General features: G+C 34.3%; 1 protein-coding gene and 1 pseudogene across 2 annotated transcripts in view; one reads left to right on the forward strand and one right to left on the reverse strand.

Moving 5' to 3' along the window:
* The window catches only part of LOC107663506 (polymeric immunoglobulin receptor-like), a 23,956-nt pseudogene extending 18,070 nt beyond the window's left edge, over positions 1 to 5,886 (forward strand).
* A 3,388-nt stretch (positions 5,887 to 9,274) lies between these two features.
* LOC107663504 (leucine-rich repeat-containing protein 24-like) overlaps positions 9,275 to 24,919 on the reverse strand; it is a 22,805-nt gene continuing 7,160 nt past the window's right edge. Inside the window, exons 2-5 of one of the 2 annotated variants that reach the window (XM_016453732.1) lie at positions 18,016 to 18,188; positions 13,211 to 13,489; positions 11,594 to 11,762; positions 9,275 to 10,679 (exon numbers count right to left, since the gene is read on the reverse strand). In XM_016453732.1, the coding sequence (XP_016309218.1) occupies positions 9,526 to 10,679; positions 11,594 to 11,762; positions 13,211 to 13,489; positions 18,016 to 18,177 (1,764 nt within the window). In that variant the 5' untranslated portion in view covers positions 18,178 to 18,188 and the 3' untranslated portion in view covers positions 9,275 to 9,525. Of the gene's footprint in view, positions 10,680 to 11,593; positions 11,763 to 13,210; positions 13,490 to 18,015; positions 18,234 to 24,919 lie in introns of both variants that reach the window. The other variant, XM_016453731.1, reaches the window with a different exon arrangement.

Below are 24,919 nucleotides of genomic sequence, written 5' to 3' on the forward strand. Positions count from 1 at the left end.
TGTATATATATATATGTATATGTGTATGTATGTATATATATATATATATATATATATATATAAATAAATAACTCAATAGGTAAATCTATAAGTTAAGACAGTTTTGTTAGAAATATAGTTATACTTATATATATACTCAAAAAAAATCTATAAGAAATTGACAATTTTGTAAGAAATTATTTTTATATGAGCTCAATAAGAAAATATATAAGAAATTAAGACAATTTTGTAAGAAATATAGTTGTATATATTCAATAAGAAAAAATATAAGAAATGAAGACAATATTGTAAGAAAGTTCATAAGAAATGTAATGTTATAGAAGTTATTTGTTTACATGTTTAAATATTGTAAGAAAAGTAAATTTTGTAAAAATTTCTATAAAAGCTTAAGGAATTTTGTTAGAAAATGTATTCATAATATATTTTTATTGAACTGTTCCTTTGTGGCTCCTGCTGCCCTTTAGGCTCCTGCAAAAGTAATCTTTTCTGTATCTGCTATGGCCCTATGCTCAGGCTGAATATCTACTGCCATCTTTAACACTTCAAAATGATTACATTTAATGAACTGAATTGAGATATTTAAAAACTTTATATTAGACAATTTTAATATGTTCACCTTGAGATCAATACTCCCTGAGCAGCAGAAATTCATAAAATGTGGCATGGTTTTTTTTGTCAGACTGTCTTGTTGTGCATGTCATGTTTTGTGAAGATTAGACATTGCATTCGCACGATTAGTCATTATGGGTCACACACAAAAGTCTTGTCAGCCTACATCTCCACATCTGGTAGATTTCAGCAGAATTCAGTCTCTGCAGAGTCTCTGTCTCCCTCTTCTGGTGATGTTTGGGATGTTACAGTCCTCTAATGGGCAAATGATGTGGGTTGAGCTAATTAGTGAAAGCAGGTGTTTCAGGTTAATTAGAAACTATAAAAAAACTCAGATTCCTGGGGTGAGTAAGGAGGGTGTGAAGAGATTTTGTGTGTTTTGTTGGGTTGTGCTGTGTGCGGGGCTTTATTGAGAGAGTTGGGTTGTGCTGTGTGCGGGGCTTTATTGAGAGAGTTGGGTTGTGCTGTGTGCGGGGCTTTATTGAGAGAGTTGGGTTGTGCTGTGTGCGGGGCTTTATTGAGAGAGTTGGGTTGTGTGTTTCTGAAAAAAAAAGCATGAAAAGGCAAAGTGGGAGAAATTGCTTCCCTTTGTTCTTTTTAATTTTTATTTCTTTCCATTCTCTTTTGGGAGTTCAAAGACCCAATTTCTTGCGTTGTATGCCTTTTGGCTCTTCTTAAGCCTGGAATTTTGATGGGGTCCCAAATTTCAGTGTCCTTCAGCATGAAAAGCTACCCTTTAAGAGTCTGTTTAATGCCTGAACAAATACATGCCCTCTATATGAACCCGAGTAGTTAAAAGGAACAGTCTTTCAGCTCAATTTGGTTCAGTGTTGCAAAATTCATCAAAAATTAAATTCATTTCATTTCCGCTATAAGCAGCTCTAAAAAAAGACAAGTGTCATTATTCAGTTTGTCAATTCAATATTGATTCAGTTCAGTTAAATAAGTGTTGATGTTGCAAAGTTAGTGTTGTTATCCAGCTCATTTTAGTTCAAATGTTGTTTCCAATAGTTTCAGTGCAGTTAAAATGATAATATTACTGAATATTAATTCTTTTAAACCTGACTGATTTCTCCCAAAGGCGTATACCGTAAGTGAAAAGCAATGGTCTTAATACTGAGCCTTGCAGCACTCCATAAATACAAACATTACCCTAATTAACTGAAAAGTTCTGATCTAGGTGTTTGAAAACACCATAGAAAACTACTGCTAGAGAAAACAACCATTTTTGTCATTGGACTTTTGTGAAACCTTGTAGATAATGACATATACTGTACATGGCCAGTTAATACTAACCCACTTCATCATATTTGGACACACTGAATGATTTTAATATGCATCTCTAAACTTCTGTATATGTTCTGTTCTGTCTAGTTCATATTCACATCCAACAGATCTACAGTATATAAATATTATATTAAATGTCCCTTTTTATTATGAATGAAGGGTCACTAAGCTAATTAGTCATGCCATTGTTTTGTACATTTATGATACCTTGTATATTTTTGTTTACATTTACATAAATACTCTTGTGTCAGACCATTACTGCAATAAGGATATGATCTAGCAGTGTGTGTGCACAGAATTTGTCTGTGAGGTCTCTGCCAACTTCAGTTTTTATATCAGTGAATACAGTAACATGAACTGTTTATTTCTGTCTGGCAGGAAGTGAAATGTTCATTTCAGGTTCTGTCTTTTACTCATTCTGACTGTCACATGGCTCGTCCTCCGATTCTCTTTGGTGTTTTACTTTACACCGCAGGTAAGACACACAAAATACATTCTACCCTCAAAAGATGGTTTTACAGTTGTTTTTATAAACTACCCTGTTTTCCCGCTGTTGTTACTTTGTATATTTTGTTAGTTTTACATCCTAAGAACACAACAGGGTCAGTAAATAGAACTGTTTAAAGTTTAGAGTGCGGTTCAGTTTATATCTGGCTGTCTAAGACGTTAATACAAAGAAAATTCAATTTCACATAGCATGGACCTTTCAACAGCTTTTACTAATGTTTCAGTAACCACACGATTACAACACTGATTTTTGCCATATGGGAAAAATGTGTCCTATACCTTTACCTGCAATTATTGTTGTTATTAATTTAACAGCAGTATTATTTAAAATAAATCAGAGAATACTTAATACATAAACCTTTATTTTTTTAGTGTTTCAATCTGTTTGTCTTACTGAAGATCAGATTCTATCATGTTTACATATAAGAAATGATATCATATAATTTTTTTTACAGCAATAGTTTGAAAAAATTTTTTTTTTTACAAAATTACATTTTTTTATTTGGAACCCAAAAGAGAATTTTGGTGGTGATGATGAGGTGTGTGTGTGTGTGTGTGTGTGTGTGTGTGTGTGTGTGTGTGTGTGTGTGTGTGTGTGTGTGTGTGTGTGTGTGTGTGTGTGTGTGTGTGTGTGTGTGTGTGTGTGTGTGTGTGTGGCAGGAACTTTGAGCATGAAGACATTGGATCATGTAACTAAGAGAAGGAGGAACCATTACAATCCCCTGTCTGTATGACGATCAGTATAAACTAAACACAAAATACAGGTGTAAAGGGTATTTTTGGCATTCTTGCAAAAATACAGCCCGTGCAAATGCTACAGGGAAATGGACAATAACTGATTATCCAGCACACAGTATTTTTACTGTGAAACTCAACAATCCGACGTCCTCAGACTCTGGATGTTATTGGTGTGCTGTGGAGATCGGAACTTATACAGAACCAGATGACAGAAAATATTTGTATGTAACTGTTAAAAAAGGTAAGTACATTGTTTGTGGTGCATTAACATTATTTTTCAAATTTCCACTACATTGTTTTGTTTAATATAGAATATTTTTGCTCTCTGTTTTCAGAACCAGATGTGTCTGTGGTGAGCAGCAGTGCATCTGGACATGAAGGTGGTGATATCAGTGTCCAGTGTCTCTACAGTCCTAGATATCAGAATAAACCCAAACAGTGGTGCAGATATAAAGATCAGAGCTGTTACACAGTGGGGAGGACTAACACATCCCAGAATTCATCAGTCCAGATCAGTGATGATGGGAGAAGATCCTTCACTGTGCTGACGACTGGACTGAGACTGACTGATTCTGGCTGGTACTACTGTTCTGTAGGAAATCGGCAGGTTCCTGTTCAACTCCTTGTTCAGAGCGACAATGAATATAAAAGTACGTGTAAGTCCAGTTGTACTTTAAAAAACATTTCATTTACATTAGACTTAATGCATTTATTTATATTTGAAGTGTGTTCTTTATATTTATAATATTTATTTAAAAAAAATGATCTTTTGCTTTTTTGTCTTCTGACCTCAGCTGAAAGTGATGATGCTGGTCTATTTCCGTAAGTAAATCCTGAATTTATCAAGTCAGATTACCACCAGTAAACATAATCTCATATTTAGTTAAAGGTAAAAATATTTACCTGATTAAAAAGCAACTTTTCATAATTATGTTTATATTCACATTTTAAACCCTTTAATCTATTCCATTTTTAATAACAGCTCCATATGCAGAAACCAAACAGCAAGCAATGATAAAGAGGACAGCAACTGCTCTCCTGACGGCCCATCTGACCAGATGGACTGGATTTTTCTCCTCTATACTGCTCTGCCGCTACTTGTGTTACTGATGCTGGCTTTAGTAATCTGGAGGCTTAGACAAAAACACAGTCAGTTCTAACATGTATATATTCCATTCAATTCACTATTTAATTGCTATTGCCTCAAATCCAATTTCACAAGATTTATTGCATTGTCGCATTACATTGGTGAAAACTCCCCATTTATATCACTTCTTTTTTTTCCCTCATTTGTATATTATTTTGAATAGAGGAACTTTTTTAGGTTTCTTGTGGTTTTATAATACAATTCTTCCTGTTTTTTAAGATGGCGCGTTGTCCAAACGAGGACCAGACGTCTGTTCTGTGGTATGTGTTTAGGCCTTAAAATGTCCACGTCGTCAGACTAAAGACCCGTTCTCACCACGGACGAAAGAAGTTCACACCACAACTACAAAGATAACGACACAGAGGAATCACTTCCAAAACGATAAAAACACATTGACAGCCAAGAGTTGCCAAGTACACGGTTTTAGTGCGGAATTGGGCTAATCTGTTGGCGCCGGTTGTTTTTTAGTCCGCGGATTAAAGCCATACACTGTAAAAAATGACCGTGAATTTAACGGTAAAAGACTGTAAAAATGCTACAGTAAAAACCTGTTAAATGGTTATGCTACCGTATTTTTTACGGTAAAATTCCGGCAACCACATCTGCTGTATTTTTACCGTAAATTTAACAATTTAACGATTTTTTTTTTTACAGTGTATCGACGAAAAGGGACCCCGACAGAGGGGAAAACATAGGAACCTAGAAAACACGATTGGGCTAGTTTTGATTATCAATTGTGGGGGGATTTTCCCCCACACACCTGGCAATCCTTAACTGCAGGCACACGCTTATAATAAACAGAACGTTATTGTGCGTTGATGTGGAGTGTGGACGTTAATATAGTTATCGTTCTTGGTGTTAACGGGCCTGTGCACTGCTACTTAACACTTATTCCATCTAAATAATATTTTAAAGTTGTGTTTTCTCTCTTCTTTCACAGGCAGAAGGTCCAATGACTGTCGCGTATGACACTGTGGTCTTTAAGAAAGCAAAGAACGAACCAAACCAGGTCTCCATTGTAAGCATTACATTGCTGATACTACTAATGCACATAAAACGATATATTTCCTTGTGCAAGACTATGATGTAATCTATTTATACTCGAGCCAGTGATCTCATGAATTTATCTGTGGAAATGCATAATGTGGTGGTCTCGATGCTTTTAATCACTGACTTATTGAAATTCATCTCACTCACTGTCTTTTGTGTTTTATTAAATCATTCTCAGAGCCGCCCTCCTGAACGAGATGAAGTGATCTACAGCACTCCGAAACTTCACTAATAACAGATGATCTCAGGCCATTCACATTATGAATATTACAATCTGAAGTAATGGCATCTTCGTCTGTTTTACTGTACATCATGCAGTTTCTTTTAAAGCCGCAAAGGACGTCACTTGAGACAGAAAAAGAGGAACCTCCAGAACACATTTTAAAGTGTTGCATGCGGGTCATGGTTGAGCAGATTATTATTTTGCTATTAAGATTTTTGCCACATCTGTAAAAGTGTCACCTTTTAGTTAGCACATATGTTTGTAGTGGTACATTTTGTTCGGCTTTTCTACTTTTATTCTTAGTCAGTGTGAGCAAAACTGAAAGATCTTTACCACATCAGAGACTGACACAATGAGTCCAGGTCAGCTTTTAGGTCAACGATTAGTTCGACCACTTCAGAGAAACCTGAAAAAAATATGCTTATTTGAAATCGAATTACTCAGTATTTGTTTTTGCATAAAGAACTGTTCTGTTTTGTTTTTTTGAGCTTCTAAATACCTTAGCATTATTATTGTTGATTGTGTAAGATTTAGTTGTACAACTGTATGAGTACTTTAATGTATACATTAGAGAATATTTTAATGGCTTTGCAAGTGAAAGTATTATAAATGTTATTACATAATGTCTATATGGCTCTCATTCAGTGTAATTTTATGGCATTTTATATACATCTCTCTCTATATATACATATAGAGAGAGAGATAATGATATGACATTTCAGGGTTATTAGTTAACTAAAATTAAAACCATAAAACAAATGTAGTTCCTTGCAATAAAATAAACTTTAACTGAAAATTTTTAATATTTAAAAAAAAATGTACCAAATGTTGATGTACTAAAATTAAAAATTTAATTACAATTAATGAAAAATATACAGAGTAATAACTAAAAACCAATAATTAAAATTGGCAAAATCAACAAAATTATGAAAACTTGAACTAAAATTAAAATGAACACAAAAATAAAAACAAAAATATTATTCATATTATTAACTCAAAATATTATTAAAACTAATATATCAGTGATACTAAAATAACCCTGTTTATACTGAATCTAAAGCAGCTTTGACAAACACTAACAAATCTCAAATAAAGGCATAATTTATTTGGATAAAATAGGTTGAAATTTGATAGACATTTGACAGAAATGCATAAACTATTGTATTGTGGAGCAGAAGCGTAAACACAAGCTGAAATGAATGCTTTTATACAGTTTACCCTGATGTGATCACTACTCAATAGTCTGTAATGATGGGGAAGAGGAAAGCCAAGAGGAAAAAATACGCACACTCTCAAAAACAATATTGTTACACTCTAAAAAATGCTGGGTTAAATACAACCCAGTGCGTATATGAACGAAACTGGCATATCTAATAAATTACAAAAGCTATAGCTGTGAATGTGGAGTCCTTTTTGTTTATTCACAGTGTTAGTCCAACAGAGGTCAAGAGTAGGAGAGCAAACGAGCCTCGGACGGGAAATAGATGCGACTACTTCATTCGTATCCAGGCTGTAGTGAACAAACCTTCCATCCGCTTTTGGTTCTTGTTTACAGCAAGTTTCATTTTCTTCTGCTGCCTGCCGATCACACATAAATTCACACAGGAATGCATCAGAAAGAAAGGATACTTGAAATATGTAGACAGCATTTGCAAGAAGGACATTAAGTTATTCACACTGCCTGACACACAACACTGGACACAGGGACATCCCGGCAAATGTTGTGTGCTGCTGTCCTCACAGTCCCTGTCCAAGAGGTCAAACTCTCAGATTGACCTCAGACTGGATCACTTCATTTCACAGTAACAAGACAAAAAATATCTGTTTTTTGGTAGCCTCTTCTTTTAAAAGTAGATAACCGCTCTCATTTCATACTGTTGTAATGAAGGAATAGTTCATGCAAAAAATGAAAATCCAGTCATTTATTCACCGTGATGTTGTTCCAAACAGAGGCTGCAACATAAATGATAATAATCTGTCATAGTGAGTGATGAATACTGGGTTGTTGAAACATTTTTAGCCCTCACATCTACACTATTTTTTAAAAGTTTGGTGTTTATTTTTTTTTTTTAAAGAAAGTATTATATGCATTTTATAAACAATACAGTAAAAAACATAATATTGTGAATTACTGTTATTTAAAATAACTTTTTTCTATTTGAATATATTTTTAAATGTAATTTATTCCTGTGGTGCAAAACATTGCAAAGCAATTTTCAGCATCATTACTCCAGTCTTCAGTGTCACATGATCCTTCAGAAATCATTCTAATATGCTGATTTGCTGCTCAAGAAATATTTCTTATTATTATCAATGTTGAAAACAGCTGTGCTGCTTCATATTTTTATAAAACCATGATACTTTTTTTTTTCAGGATTCTTTGATGTATAGAAAGTTTAAAAGAACAGCATTTATTTGAAATGGAAATCTATTGCAATATTATAAATGTCTTCACTGACATCAAACTTTTCAATGGTAGCCTACATCCTATAAATTATTTCACTGGACTACTCTTGGAAACTCTCTTTTTCACTCCAGAATCCTCACTTGCATTTTCTTCCTGATTTATTTTTGTGGTGGTGCTTTACAACTATCTTTTCTCTCTTTTCCATTTCTTATTATTATCAATGTTGAAAACAGCTGTGCTGCTTCACATTTTTGTAAAACCATGATACATTTTTTTTTTCAGGATTCTTTGATGTATAGAACGTTTAAAAGAACAGCATTTATTTGAAATGGAAATCTATTGCAATATTATAAATGTCTTCACTGACATCAAACTTTTCAATGGTAGCCTACATCCTATAAATTATTTCACTGGACTACTCTTGGAAACTCTCTTTTTCACTCCAGAATCCTCACTTGCATTTTCTTCCTGATTTATTTTTGTGGTGGTGCTTTACAACTATCTTTTCTCTCTTTTCCCTAGCATCTCTATCGCTGTAGAAAAATGCAATATTTTTTTCTGTCAAAGGCGTTTTGGCATGTTTTTTAAATTATTCATCTCAAAAAAAAATTACAGCATTTTCCAAACTCTGTGGAACACAAATGAGAACTAGTTAAATATGCGGAATGGTGAATGGAATGTGTTTTTTTTTAAATAACACCTTAAAATGCATCATAGTGCTTTTAAAAAAATAGTAATTTGTGATTCTATAAAACATAACAATCATGCAAACAATGCAAATGGTAACAATTTTTGGATGAACTATTCCCTAAAAGCTGCTGTGTGCAATCCCAGAGATGATTATAGGTAATCATTCATAGGTTGATTTCCCAAAAAGAGTAAACACTGATTTTCTTTCTTTATTTTTTTTACATTTTTCTGCTTGTTTGAGCTTCACAATATACACGCTTAAAAAATAAAGGTTCCCAAAGGTGTTTTTGTTGCAATACAATTGAAGAACCACTTTTGGTTCCCCGAAGAACTTTCAGTGAACAGTTCTTAAAATAATCATGTTTTTCTTTGTGTGAAGAACATTTTAATAATCTAAAGAAACTTTTTCCACTATAAAGAGCCTTTTGTGGAATGATTTTAAAGGTTCTTAATGGAACCATAGATGCAACAAAAGAACCTTTTTTTTTAAAGAGTGAATCTTTCCATTGCACAAAATGTTCTATATGGTGAAAAAAGGTTCTTTAGATTATTAGAATCTTCTTCACACCAAGAAATTTTTTTTTTTATTTCATAAAACTGTTCACTGACAGGCTCTTTTGGGGAATCAAATATAGTTCTTCTTTTGTAGCAATACTGACTCAACCAATGGCATGACTTTGGGTACAAATCGGACAACATTTTTGCAAATCCATTTGGTGGCACCGAAACAACACACTGCAGCTTTAAAGTCTGCTATTCCTTCAATGCTTTTCACCAAAACAATACATTTGTGCTCTGAGAACAAAAGGAAATTCAGTAGGATAACATCCAATGGCAAGAACCTTTAAGTCTATCCAGTGGTTCAGTTCAGCAGTGGATCTCATAAGCGATCTGCGTGTCAAACAGCAAGCTTTGGTTCATGAACAACCCTTCGGGATCAAGCGGAGGTCCTTCGCCTCCTTCTGCAGGAGCCCTGCGGGGTCCGATCCCCACGGCCCGGCCTGGGGTCAGCATGCACTCACCGGCTTTTAGCGTCGACCCCTGCTGGTTGTAGGACGGTGGAGGAGGCAGCACTGGTTTGGCGCGGTTTAACACGTACATCTCATGGCCGCATTCATCCCGGTACTCTTCAAGTTGAGCGAACGTGGTGGGACCGTCGGAGTAGTCGTTGACATACAGGATGTTTTCCTCTTTGCTGGCACCATATCCACTTTCCTCTTTCTGCCGTTGGCAGTGGCGACTGTAAATCATGCAGAGAAGCAACAACGCCGTCAACGCCAAAAGAGAAATTCCCACAGCGATGGCCGTCTGGGTCGCAGTTCCCAGCGCACTGAAGTCCATGCTTTCAAGCTCATAAAGCGGCTCCTGACTCACGTCCACCGAGGAAGGATGATAGTAAGATGAGGAATGCAGTCGAGGCCAGATTTCCGAGCGGGACGAAGACGAAGACATGTTTACCGACAGGTGAAAAGTCACCCGAGCCACTCCGCCGGGATTCCAGGCCTCGCATTCGTAGCGTCCGGCATGCGCCACCGTGACGTTGCTGAGAAATAGCATCCCGCTTCCTGTATCAGGATCGAAGCTTTCGCCTCCGTCATCGGTTCCTCCTCGGACCGGGCCACGACTCACCGGCCCTCCTTTTCCACCAGGCCTGGCTGTTACCAACCTCCCACCGGTGTCCCCGTCCATCCCGACCTCCTGCACCAGACCTCTGGGAGACAGCTGGGCTTTTCCGTGGGATGCTTTCCTCCAGGTGACTTGTGGCTGCGGGTATCCGGATGCCTGGCAGGACACGCGTAAACTCTCCCCCAAACGGACCGTCAGGTGGCTGGGCTCCAGCTGCACTATGGGCGGGATGCAAACGAGGCTGTTCGCAGGAACCTCCACCAGACTGAGATGGGAGAGGCGCGGAGGTTCGGCGCACAGCATCCGGCGCTCGGCTGAGCTTAATAGCCTCTGACCCTCTTCGTTTATCCAGCCGCGCAGCCAGTGCAGAGCGCAGTCGCAGCGCCACGGGTTATCTGTAAGAACAAATTCAATATAAGGCTCTCAAAATACAGCATTATTACATATTTATCCAATATACAGTATTGTTGTGCAAAAATATTTGAGCAAACGTGAAGCTGGTCTGACATCTAAATGCCACTAATGTCACTATGGTAGGTTTGCAGGACATGCAACTCATACAACACTACACGACTGTATTAGAGTGAAGGATAGGATAATGAATATTAATTAATTTACTTAACTGGGTAGAGCTACCAATGGAAACATTACTTAATTAATATTCATTAGACGATCTCACCTGTGCTTTTCTTAAGAGAAACATCTAAGCAGCAGATAACTTAAAGAGACAGTTCATGTAAATATAAAAATTCAGTCATCATTTACTCAAAGCAATCATGTACAATATATTAGACTTTACTGAAGTTCAAAATATATTTTTTGTTCTGCAGAAGAAAGAAAGTCATACAGGTTTGGAACAACTTGAGAGGGTGTAAATGATGACAGAATTTTAATTTTATTTATTTTATATATATAAAGTCTCTATTTGCTGTACATAGGAGAAACAAATTAGATATTATAGATATTATACCTACAGTAGCATTTAAAAGTTGGCAAAATGTTTTTGAAAGAAGTCTCTTATGGTTGGTTGAATTATTTATAAAAAAAACAGCAATATTCTGAAATATTATTACAATTTAAAATAAGCGTTTTCTATTTGAATGTAGTTTAAAATGTAATTTATTTATTAATTTTTAGCATTATTATTCCAGTCTTTAGTGTCACATGATCCTTCAGAAATCATTCTAATATGCTGATTTGCTGCTCAAGAAACATTTTTATCTTTACTATCATTTTCGATCAGCTTAATTGAACCTTGCTGAATAAAAGTACTACTTTTTTTTTTTTTGTGGCATTGTGAACCTCTTACCTGTGACCCTAAGCACTTGCAGGCTGACGAGTGGTTTGAGTGAAGCGGGACTCAGGGTTCTCAGGTTGTTCCTGCTCAGGTCCAGAAGAGCCAGAGAGGACAGACCCACCAGAGCTTGATCTCCCAACACCTCCACCGAATTCTCCTGCAGGTGCAGCTCCTGCAACCGCTGCAATCAACAAGCATGAACGTGGCTATCATAAAAACACACTTTGTAAAGCAATCTAGCATAATGCAGAGTCATCTATTTTCAGTTCTGTGTCTCCATCAAATTAGCATATTGCTGAAAAATCCCCTATTAATTTAGCACTTTAATGAGTTTTTGTACTGCTTTTCTTTGGTTTCCGCTTCTCTTCTACTCTCATGAAATGTGCACACTTTGGCGTAACATTATGTAAAGGTTATGCAAATGTATAGACCATTCTAAAAATAATTGGAACAGCAATATTATGATTTTAGTATTTTGAAAAATGTTCTCACAATGTTAGCATGAAATGTTCTAATTTTGTTTGAACTCCGTGGACCTTCTTTAGTGGTACTTGGAAACTGCAATAAATATAATTTTTTGCATTCACATTTGCCTGACTAGCTAAATAAAAAATCTTTGATGACTTTGGATTGCTGGATTGGTCAGAAAGATGTAATTTGCTGTCACTCCCTCATCTGTTGTGTTAGAAACACTCCCGCAGTGTTTTAAATGTTCATTTAAAAATAAATTATTTATTTTTTTACAATTTACGATGTTAATAACTGTGAATAGGTATATTAAATAAAGTTCTTAAAATCTTGTGATATATTGCATTCAGTCCGAATAAAATGTCAACCTATGTATTTGCATACCTCCGCGCAACCAATAGCGAGAGTCTGGGGCGGGGCTACTGTAGCAGGCTGAGCCAGAGGATGTTTACCCGGTGTAGAAAAAGACATCAGAATCTGTTACAGACAGGGGCGCAATTCTGATCTGACAGGTGGGGGGGACCAAAATTGAGCTTTGGGTAATAGCCAGTTTTAGGACCATTTTAATATACAATGGATTATCAAAATTAAAACAACACAAAGAACATAATATTTTCGGGAAATTATTATTATTAACAATTTAAGGAAAAAAGAAAAAAGTTTTTGACTCATGTAACCTTGCATTTTAATAAATGATATTATACTGTATAAAGACAAGTAAACAGTAAATGAACAAATGACCTGCATGATCATGGTTATCAACATTACAGTATCATGGTATTGGTTAGACGTGCAAGCTAAAATATGAAGAGTTGCCAAAATACACAGAAACAGACATAACGGTGAAACAAGGGTAAACAGTGGCAGAAGTTTTTACAAGATGGCGGATTTGGATGAAATGTTTGGTTTCAGTCGATGCGACGAACTTGGGGAGTTTCTTCTCAACAGGTAAGCTAAGCTAAACTTAAAGTTAAAAGTATAATACCTAGGACTAGGGGTGCTCCGATTGATCGGCTACCTATCACTATCGGCCGATAATCGCTTTGGGAAGTCTGATCCCAAGCTCCCAACAATGCTCCCATAACCTACAGTATATGGGAATGTTAAAACATTTGTAAATTTATATTTTGAAAGGCAGAATGGCGCAGACGGTGCTTCTACCTGCAGTCCGCGGAAGGTGTAGTCCTCCAGTCTGGTGATCTGGTTTCCTGCGAGGTAGAGGATGCGCAGGTGGTCCAGGCCGCGGAACACGTCAGCTGTGATCAGGTGGATGCGGTTTCCGTTAAGCGCGAGCTCCAGAAGCAGGCCCAGGTTTCTGAACGCGCCGGCCTCCAGCATGGAGATGCTGTTATTCTGCAGGTAGAGGTAGTGCAGCTGGCCGAGGTCTGAGAGATCCCGCTGACGGATCTGTCCAATGGCATTGTCCTGTAGAAAGATGGTCTGGACAGGACGCAGAGTCCACGGGAAAAACATTAGTACACTAAGACTTTTAAAAGAAAAGAGAGAGTGAGTAATGTGGTTAACTTTATACACCCCCATAAAAGAATTTGAAGCAGATAATCAGTTTGACCAGTATTTCTTACCAATATTCAGCTTTAAAATAGCTAGTTTATGGATTATTCAGTTCTGTGAGGAACATAACAATAATAATAATAATAATAATAATAAATTATTATATTGATAATGAAATTATATTATTATTATGTTCTATAGTTGTAGTCTAATGATAATTTAAATTACATTAATAATGGAATTATTATTATTGCTGTTATAATTATTATACTTGTTACTATTATTAAAAATAATGCATGATTATATCAAGAATGAATTTATTATTATTATATTAATAGTGCAGTATTGTTGTACATATTATTATTGTTAAAGTTGCTGTAATTAATAATAATAATAATTATTATTATTATACTTTATTGATAAAGCATTTAAATAGTTATTATTGTTGTTGTTCTTATTATTATAATTATTATGTTTTATATTTGTAGTCTAATGATCATTTAAATTATATTAACAATGCAATTATTATTAAATTATTAATTAACAGCTCTCAGTGATATGTGTCGGGTCCCCGCTATAATAGCAGCAACATTCACAAATGTTTACAGAACAAGCGGGAACCCAGTGTGCCTGTAGTTTTCTCTATTTCTGTTTTATCACGTGATAGAAAGTCTAAGGCCTTCTCAAATAACATATCGGTTTACTGAATAATTAAGTAAATATAATTCCGTAATTTACCTTTGTAAAGTAACCTCATTGCTTGACTGGCAACTTTGTCCTGTGTGGGTAGCTTCTGTATGTGCAATTCGCAACCTCACTGCTGCTGCTAAAATTTACACTGCACCTTTAAAGGGGACATAACACACACAGTTTCTGCCAAAGTCATGTTAATCTTGAGTACCTATAGAGTAGCATTGCATCCTTAATATCTCCGAAGAGTCTTTAGTTTTATCAGATTTCTAAAGGCCAGATACAGCTTTACGCTTCTCTGAAAACAATTGAAAAAAAAATCAATGTTGACCATTTGTTTTCTGCACATTACTGCTCTTTCAGTAAAATGTCATATCTATTTTAGACCTCGTAATCTTTTCTTGTTTGCATAGCCGTTTCACTTGGAAATCCCTCACAATACAGAAGTAAAGTTGGTTGCAACTTCAGTTTCATGACAACTTTAAAACTTCAATGTATAAGAGGCATTGTAGACAGATTAAAAACATCTTAATTACAACCTAACCTAACTTGAAATTCACTATAGCATCTATAAAGACAGCCTTCGTGCTTTCAATGTGGAACTAGGCAAAGCTAGACAGTAATTTTTCTCAAACCTTATAAACAGTAACTTAAGCAACACTCGCACTCTTTTTGCTACTGTTGAGAGACTGGCAAACCCCCCAAGTCAGATTGCCAGTGAAATGCTCTCCAACAGCAAATGCAATGAGTTCGCTTCCTTCTTTTCTGAGAAGATCAATAATATCAGGAAAGCAATTAGCACATCCCCAAGTTATGCAGAGGTCAGACAGATTCGACCACAATATCAAAAAGAAGATACTATGTCTGCTTCCTTGCATAAATATTATATTAATAATAGTAAAACATAATAGTAATAATAATAACAACAATTATTATTATTATTGTTAATGCTGTTGTCATTATTAATAACATTAATAATAAATTATATTAATAGTGGAATTGTTATTATGTTTTATTTTTGTAGTCTAATAATAATTTAAATCCTATTAAAAATTGAATTATTACTATTATGATTTATTGTTGTAGTCTAATGATCATTTAATTCAAAAACAGACTTAAAACAATAAATTACTTTAAAAATCTTGAGAATCTGCATCGCTTTTATTTTAAAGAAAGCTTCAGTGATTATAATGGCAATCTAGTTTTGACATGCCAAGCAATAAAAGCAACATCTGTCTCATTCATGTCGACTTGAGTTTCTGTCCTAATCAACGACAGCAAAAACTCCACCCTTTAAGGCTGTTCTGAAACAAAATACAATGTTTCTTTCTTTAGCTCTTCCTCTTCAGGTGAATTCAGAGTGATAGAAGGTTTTCTTTAACATGAAATGAATCAATACAAAGTTCTGGGGGTGTTACACGATTCTGGGCCGACTATCCTCGAACCTTAAACACGCAAACAAGTCAATTAGCAGCATCAGAAGGGCATTAATGGGCTTTTACAGGAGCAAAAAAAAAACTGAGAGGCCTGTCATCACTCATTTAACTATATTAATGATGCAACATATTACACTGAATAATTTTCGAATTGATTTCTATCAAAGCTATTGTCTGTGATCAAACACAGGTCGAGCCGAAGCAAATTTCTTGTGAAGCATAGGTTACGCGGGTCAGTTGAGCAATTTATGTGAGCCGAGCTGCAGTAATGTTAGTGATGTGACTGGAGCAGATACAGAGACATGCAAACAGGGTCCACAGGGTGACTCCAGCCATGAGGCACTGGTGCAGTGAATGATTCCCAGCACTATCTGGAGTTATGATCTATAGTTTTAATATCAGGCTTGCTGTATTGTGGGTCAAGGTGTAGATAGAAACAAAAGGAGACAGTATTTTATCATTTACGGTGACCGGATGACCAGAATAACAAATTGTGACAGGCTGGAAAGCAGTACAAGTGTTCCTCTCTTATATGTGGGAGAGTTCAGATGTGACCTAGTGTGATTTAATGTAATGTTTTTGTTCTCATTTTGTTTTCAAAAGTCTGTAAAGAACTGAATGGATATAAAGAAACACTGTTTAATCATCATGCCCAATATGACCAAAATTCATGTTGATTTCATGTCACAGTACAAGTGTTTCTCTCTTATATGTGGGAGAGTTCAGATGTGACCTAGTGTGATTTAATGTAATGTTTTTGTTTTCAAAAGTCTGTAAAGAACTGAATGGATATAAAGAAACACTGTTTAATCATCATGCCCAATATGACCAAAATTCATGTTGATTTCATGTCAACTTTATGACTGCTGATAAATCATTCTCAAACTGCTGAGGTTTGAATTCAGCTACGTTTTCTCACATAAAAGCAAAAGTAAAGTATTTTTTAAACATGTTAACATTATGACTGATCATGCTGCTCAAAAAATATGCTAAAAAAATAAATAAAATAAATTATAATTAAATAAAATAGAATTATCTAAACGATAACAAAATCTTTAATTTGCATGACAAAAATGTATATTAAATGTAAATCAACTTTTTGCAGCACACATTTTGAGCAGCCTCTTCTTACTCTGAACTTTGATGTTGGAAGTATTTTTTCCATATTGTTTTGAACATTGATAACACCAATAAGCACCATAAACTAAGTTCTTTTTTTATTTTAATGTTTATTAAAAAAGGTTGTTTATAATCACTTCTATTCAAATTATTAAAACTATTAGAAAAAAGAATAAATCACTGTAAGACATGTGACTCTTCTGCCGTTACTATGAGATGGGAAGTATTTTTGTCGTTCTCTGATGCTGAAGATTTTTTTCCATATTGTTTTTATTAACATTTATAATAACTAAACACCAAAAACAGAATCATTCATGTGATTTTATGAATTATTTAAAAATTATTATTTATATTATTCATTAGTCATTTCAATTCAAATATTTCAAAATGATTTTTTAATGATTAAATGTCATAGAAACGTTGGAACTATTACATTAAACTATTAGTGTTTTATGACACTGGAAGTATATTTGACATTCTATGATGCTGGAGTGTTTTTCCAGATTGTTTTTAACATTTATAACAACAATAAATACCAAAAACACACACAAAATTATTAATATTCTTATGATTTGAATATTAATTTAAAAAAATGTATCAATTCATTAATAAACAATTAATAAATCACTGTAGGAACTATTTTTGACATTCTGTGACATTAGAGTATTTTTTTCCATATTGTTTTTAACATTTATAATAACAATAAAGGACAAAACAATATTCAAAAATGTATTCCTATTATGTTAATGTTTATTAAAAATAATAATTCTTAATATTATTAATAGATTTTTTGATTAAAATAATTCAAAAATGTTTTTTTTAATGAATGTGCGTTGCAAAATATAATAAATGGTTAGAATATAAAATGATGCCTTTCACTCTTAAAATAAAAGTTTTCAAAAGAGGTTTTCACAACGATGCCATAGAAGAACCGTTTTTGCTTCCCAAAGAACTTTCAGTGAAAGTTTTCATTTCAGTTTCAAATTTTTCTTAGTATGAAGAACATTTTAAGAATCGAAAGAACTTTTTTTTTTGGAATTAAAAGATTCCATGAATGTTGAAGGTTCTTCATGGAACCAAATATGCTAATATAGAACCTTATAGAGTCTAGATGGAGTTTTGTGACATGTCAAGGGACATGTTTGTCCCCAATACAGTATTTTGAGAATGACCCGCCTACAAACATCCACATGAATTTGTGCGACTGACCTGTGTCCCGTGTGTGATGCCTTGCGGGATCTCCTTGAGCCCAATGGATCCACATTCGACGGTCAAACTATAGCAGCGGCACCCAGAAGGACAACCGAGAGAAGACACGCACAGCTGGGCCAGCATTAGCACCAACACCGCAGAGAGCTGAGGAGGATTCATCTCAGAAAGGTCTGCGAAAACAGGAAAGAGGGAATGATAGAAAAGAGGCGGCAGAACTGAGGAAAGAGAAAAGAAGAAAGAGAGAGACGGATTGCAGTTAAACCAGTGGAACAATTGTCCAAAAGAGAAAGAGAGAGAGACAAAAAAGACAGCTTGTTGTTAAAGAGCGCATGCACGTGTGAGCTAATCGGATGTGTAACGCACGAGAATCCTGCTCAAGTGGATCGGAAAATTGAATCCTGCCGAGCAGAAAGGGAAGTGAGCGTAGAGTCAATATAAGGAGGGAAAAAACTGCTGAAAGACGGATAGCGCTCGCTCCTGCCTGCCGGTCCCTACAGAACCGTCTCTTAGGAAGAATCTGTGGTGAGCTTTGGTTAATTAAACATGAGGCTTGAGGTGCACATGCTCACTGCCTCCAGGATGTGTCTTCTGTGTTGAGAGAATATGAAATACAACACCAAACACTGGCCGGCGCGCACAACACGCTTCTCCCAGGAGAGCAGATCAAACCCTCAACCTGCTCCACTCGCCTCATCCATCGCAAATCCCCAGCTTTTCATTAAGACATGGATTATAAGAGTTATGAACAAAGACATGTGCATTTTGGCCCCCTGGTCCCAGATTTACAGCATGCTGGAGAAGATGCACTTCAGGGCTGGACTGTATAACTGTATGTACTGCTAGAAATGTGTTAGAAAATCTACCTTGGTGTATATATTAATACATATTCTGTATATTATATAACACCTAAGATTCCTATATTATGATCGTTTCTGTTAGTTTGTGTTCATAACAATAAAATGAAATAAAAATAATAAAATTGCATTACATATTAAAACCTGGATATTTAATAGTCTGTACACATGTTTTGATCAAAAATACAGTAAAACATTTGATCAAAATACAGTAAAACTCTAAAATTGTGAAATATTATTATGATTTAAAATAGCTATTTTTCTATTTGAAAATATTTTAAAATGTAATTTATTTCTGTGATGCAAAGCTGAATTTTCAGCATTTCAGCATCTTCAGTGTCACATGATCCTTTAGAAATCCTTCTTATTTGCTGCTCACTAAACATTTCTTACTATTATCAATGTTGAAAATAACTGTGCAGATTAATATTTTTGTGAAAACCTTGATACGTTTTCCAAAATCCTTTGATGAAGTGTTTTTTTATTAATAATTATTTGATGGATACTTTGAAATAAAAAAAAACATTATAAACAGAAGTATTTATTTGATGTTTTATAACAATTTTACGAAACAATAATTTTTAATTCATTATTATTTTTTATTAATTTTAAACATGTTTATATATAATATATGTGTTGTATATAAAACATATTTTAAATATAGTTATATAAAGCAATAAATAACCATTAAATATCTTTTTTTTAATCAAATACATAATTATAAACTGCTTAGAATTACATCTGAACATCAAATATGATCTGATTCACTGTGATTTTGTTGTTGTGTCACATTTTCAATGTGGACAGTCAAATTACTTATCGCTGGAAACTTGTGGCAGCTGCTTAGGACACATTTAGTGAAATGTGTTTCAAACCTGATTTTTATTTAACAGAACAACAAGGGAAAACCAGACAGGAAAATGTTAAACTCTCTGTACCTGCCAGCAAAAGCATCCTTTGTGCTTTTCCGAAACTACAACTCTTTTTTCTTTAGCTGCTCTGTTCTAGATCAAATTCAGAGTGAAAGAGAGTTTGCCGAGATCCAGAGCCTCATTCAAACCCGAGAAGTCTCACAAAATGGATCAATACGGAGTTCTGTGTGCGTTTAGCAGTTCTAGGTTGTCTGTATCAGAGCTTAGAGCCTCGCAGACGCCTCTGAAACATAATAGATCAGCACTGAAAGATTTAGAGGTCCAAAGCAACATGAGGTGATGTGGAAATGCAGATTTGAGATACAAGCTCTGAAACGAATGCGTCTAGAGCTCCTAAATAATGTTCAAACTTTAAATATGAAACGACATCTCATTTTTCAAAAAAAGACATAATAATGCACAAAGAAAGAAAGATTGTCTCCGTGGGGACAGATAACAATGAATTGTTTCATTTGGCTTCGATGTTGATGTGATACATTTGGGCTGTTCTTCGCTTAAATGTGTCATTGAGTGATGAACCATGAGCAAATGTGAATATTTTATGCCTGTTGCTTAATTTAGAGAGTACTTGAGAGGACAGCGAGCTCGATTAATGCAACATGACCCACATAAGCCTTTTTATCTGCTCAAAGCATGAAGGAGAAAGACACGATAAACATCAGTGGAGAAATGGCAGTCTATTCAAGTCCAGTGTCCTGCACTCAAACGCCATTCTCCTGACGCTGGGGAAAGAGAATGGAAATCACAATGGACAGAATAAAGGGGGGAAATGGGAAATTCTGAATGAGGTTCGTCTTTCTTTTGCTACGTGTGTCGCCTCCCAAACATCTGCAAGCCAAAGGAAGCAGCTGTGAAGTGTTGAAAAGGCGATGTTCTGTGAGATACGGCGCTCTCTTTCATGTGCGTCTGGGTTCTGAAGTGATTCTGCCAGATGAGATCCTTTAAAAGCACCCGGAACATCTAGAGAATTTCATATTTAGAGGCTCCACGGCGTTTTATTGTGAGACCTCGTGTTTGGAATTCACTGCATTTCCCCCCAAGAACAGCAGAGTGTGTTGAGAATGGAAAATGGAGGAATGATGGATGGATTTTGAAGTTACAACAGATGTCATATCTCAGACAGATAGACAGACAGACCAACATGAAGTAGGATATTCAATGAGAGAAAAATGGAGCCAGAGACTGCATTAGTCCAACTAAAATTAATTGGATCATGACAAATGGGAATTATATACCATAGGTGGTTGGAGTATGGAAAAATAACTAATTTGGGATATCGAAGAGGTCAAGGTTGGGCTGTTAGGCTACACCATGTGGGAAAAAAAGTGTCTTTTTTCCATTAATACACAGTTAATTTGACCATTATTTACTTTTATTTTTTAAATGCATGCAACATATAATCTTACATTTAGTAGAGGATAAAAATAAGAAAAAGAAGAAAATAAGAAAGTAATATGAATATAATAGAAAATAATATGAATGGATGAATTAATTAATTAATGGGCAAATAATTTGGCAATTATTATTATTATTATTATTGGCAAGCAACGTAAATCTTGCTTTAAAAATATTTAAAAATAAAAATAAAACAAAATTAAGTCAAATAAAATAAGATAATAAAATAAAATGTATGAATGAATGAATAAATAATTGACTCAATAAATAAACAAAAATAAAGAAATGCATAAAATACAATTAAAAAAAAAATTTAAATGCATGCAACATATAATCTTACATTTAGTAGAGGATAAAAATAATAAGAAGAAGAAAATAAGAAAGTAATATGAATATAATAGAAAATAATATGAATGGATGAATTAATTAATTAATGGGCAAATAATTTGGCAATTATTATTATTATTATTATTGGCAAGCAACGTAAATCTTGCTTTTAGTAGAGGATTTAAAAATAAAATAAAACAAAATTAAGTCAAATAAAATAAGATAATAAAATAAAATGTATGAATGAATGAATAAATAATTGACTCAATAAATAAACAAAAATAAAGAAATGCATAAAATACAATTTAAAAAAAAAATAAAATGCATGAATTAATTTGTTAGTTTATTATTATTATTATTTTGCAAGCAACATAAATCTTGCTTTTAGTGGAGGATTTGGAAAATAAAATGTATGAATGAATAAATAAATAAACAAATTAATAATTAATTAAATAAATAATTGCTTAAACAAAAATAAAGAAATGCTTTAATGACTTCTGTCATTACTAGCGCTCATGTCATTGCAAACTTTATTTCTTATGTGGAACACAAATGGAGAAATGTTGTCTTTCAAGCTTCATAAAAGACAAAAAGCACCACAAAAGTGTCATAAAAGTGACACTGTGTGCAATATTTCAAGTCTTCCAAAGCCACTTGGATCTTGATGCTTTGAGAAGCCGACTAGAACTTATCTCATTATTCATTGATAATCCTTCCCTCCAGTCAACTGTTAAACACAGCGAGCGGACCACTGAGAACCCTGTCAGTCAGGCTGATGAGACATAGAAATAGAGACGAAACAGATGGTGCATTCACAGATTTTTCATAAATGATTGTCCTGATTTTAGACTCCCTTAAAAAATCATTTCGAGTGAAAAAGCGCTTCTGCAATACACACTGTTTTGCAACTAATTCAGCCCATCAGTTTCTCAAACAACTACAAACAAAGAAAACAAAAGAGCATCATTCTTCACCACACAGCTTCTGTAGGGGTTTTCTAGATGATATACATTATGAATGTCAGGTTGCTTTAGAGATATTTTCTACTGTCATGAGCCTGGTTATAATTCTGTTCGCTCTGGATGAGCTATAAGGCCTGTACAGATCTGACAAGCTAATACACTCTAGTTTATAGTTTGTACCGGTGCTGAATGCAGTAACGGCTGATTCTGTGAGCAGGCAGTGCTTTGTTTGCTCTTGTCTGAGAAAAGTAATATCTACAGTAGTGTATGTAACCGGTGATTCGTGAAAAGGCACTTCATTCAGGACTCTGGCCCTGAGCGAGAGTGTGTAGACAGATCGCTGTCCTTGCGCTAGGAAAGCTGTACTAGAAATGTACTGTGTTGCTCTGAATAGGAAAATGTGACCTCAGTAAAGGACAATCAAATGTAAATCTATTATGTGTCTCTCCTCCCTTTTTGTAGTAAATCTAAGAATTAATGGCAAAAACATGGTCAAATCATATTTCACCACAAAATCAAAAGAAAAAAAAGACAAATAATATTTAATAAAATAACATTATACCACAAAATCAAAAGGGGAAAAAATATAAATAAAAATAAGCATAAAAAACTGAATCCTATTTTATTTTAGGAACAATAAAACGTGTTTTGCATTGTGATATTATTTTGATGAATATTAATATATTGTTGTTATTAATAATAATAATTATTATTATAATGGTAGCAATAAATACGAATAATAATAAGAAACACTACTAAAAAAAGATTATTACATCATTTTTTAAAGGAATATCACAATTTTTCATCCAGATTTTAATTTAACAAATAAAACACAAAACAAAATAAAATAAAATAATTTGATTACATTTTAAAAGATTATAATTAATAATCTTAATAATTGTTATTATTATCATTATATTTAAATATGTATAATATTAAATATTTCCACTGACATTTCTCATTATTGTAATCCAGTATTTTTCCTGTATATTTTTCAAATACACAAATATTATCATGGTGTATCAATACTATTTTATATACACTATTGTTCATTTATATTGTTTGATTTATGTTTGATTTATATTTCAGACAAATGCTGTTCTTTTGAACTTTTTATTTATCAAATAATCCTGAAAAAAAATCATCATGGTTTTCACAAAAACATGAAGCAGCACAACTGTTTTCAGCATTGACAATATTTTGTTTCTTGAGAATCAAATCAGCATATTAGAAGGATTTCTGAAGGATCATGTGACACTGAAGACTGGAGTAATGATGATGGAAATTCAGCTGCGCATCACAGGAATGAATTACATTTTAACATAACTCATAATAGAAAATTGTTATTTTACATTGTAATAATATTTGACAATATTAGCATTATTCCTTTATTTTTCAAAAACAAAAAAAATGCATTATTATATTATTATTTCACAATAAAGAAATTCTTAAGAATGTTCTTAATAAATAAATAAAAAATAATGATTTAATACAAACAATTGTAATGGTCCTAAAGTACCCAGATTATATAACTTCTTCAGAAAGACATTTGTTAAACACACTACATGTTATCCCCATGAACACACATGTTTTCTGTCACATTTACTGTCTTAATAATAAAATCTAACATCACCTCTAGATCTGAATGTGTCATTATTTCAATGAATGAACTCCATACGCTTGCATTTGTCACCCTCATATAACATATTCAAACGTAATATGTTCCCAGGAGTGCTTTCTTTAATGGGCCGAGCTAAAAGCTTTGAGTGTTAGGACTGACCTATATCATCAATGCTAATCACACTTACTTCACACTGTCTTCACCTGACACGAGCATTCATCAGCGTCGCCCTGCACTTGCACATCTCTAAATGAGTAAAACTCAGAGTCTAAATAAGAATACATGAAGTGATCAGACTCAGCGTTTCAGAAAGAGATAAGAGAGAGAAAGTGTGAGTGAGAGAGCAAACACACAGCGATGCCCTCCGGCCATGCCTCCCATGTTGTCATGGAAACAATAGCACAGGGCTTGGATTCTGAAGGCAAGGCCTGCAGGCACTATTACGACCGAGAGCAGCGTTCAGCACTCAGGAACAAGACAGAGACAAAGAAACAAAGGACGAGAGAGATTAACAGAGGGGGGAAAGTGAACAAGGAGAAAGAAAGAAAGAAAGAAAGAAAGAAAGAAAGAAAGAAAAAGAAAGAAAGAAAGAAAGAAAGAAAGAAATACATTCATTAAATGCTTGGAATGGACCAATTTTCTTCTGTCTCAAGTCAAATATGCCGTAAGCATCACTAATATTAGTGCTCATATTTAGGGTTAGAAAGGCCCCTATTATGTGCATGATGCGGAAAATGCAATAAGAGCATATGCATATATATACAGTATATATATATGTGTGTGTGTGTGTCTGTGTGTGTGTGTGTGTGT

The sequence above is a fragment of the Sinocyclocheilus anshuiensis genome, unplaced genomic scaffold, assembly GCF_001515605.1.
Source record: "Sinocyclocheilus anshuiensis isolate Anshui unplaced genomic scaffold, SAMN03320099.WGS_v1.1 scaffold2181, whole genome shotgun sequence".
Taxonomy (NCBI): domain Eukaryota; kingdom Metazoa; phylum Chordata; class Actinopteri; order Cypriniformes; family Cyprinidae; genus Sinocyclocheilus; species Sinocyclocheilus anshuiensis.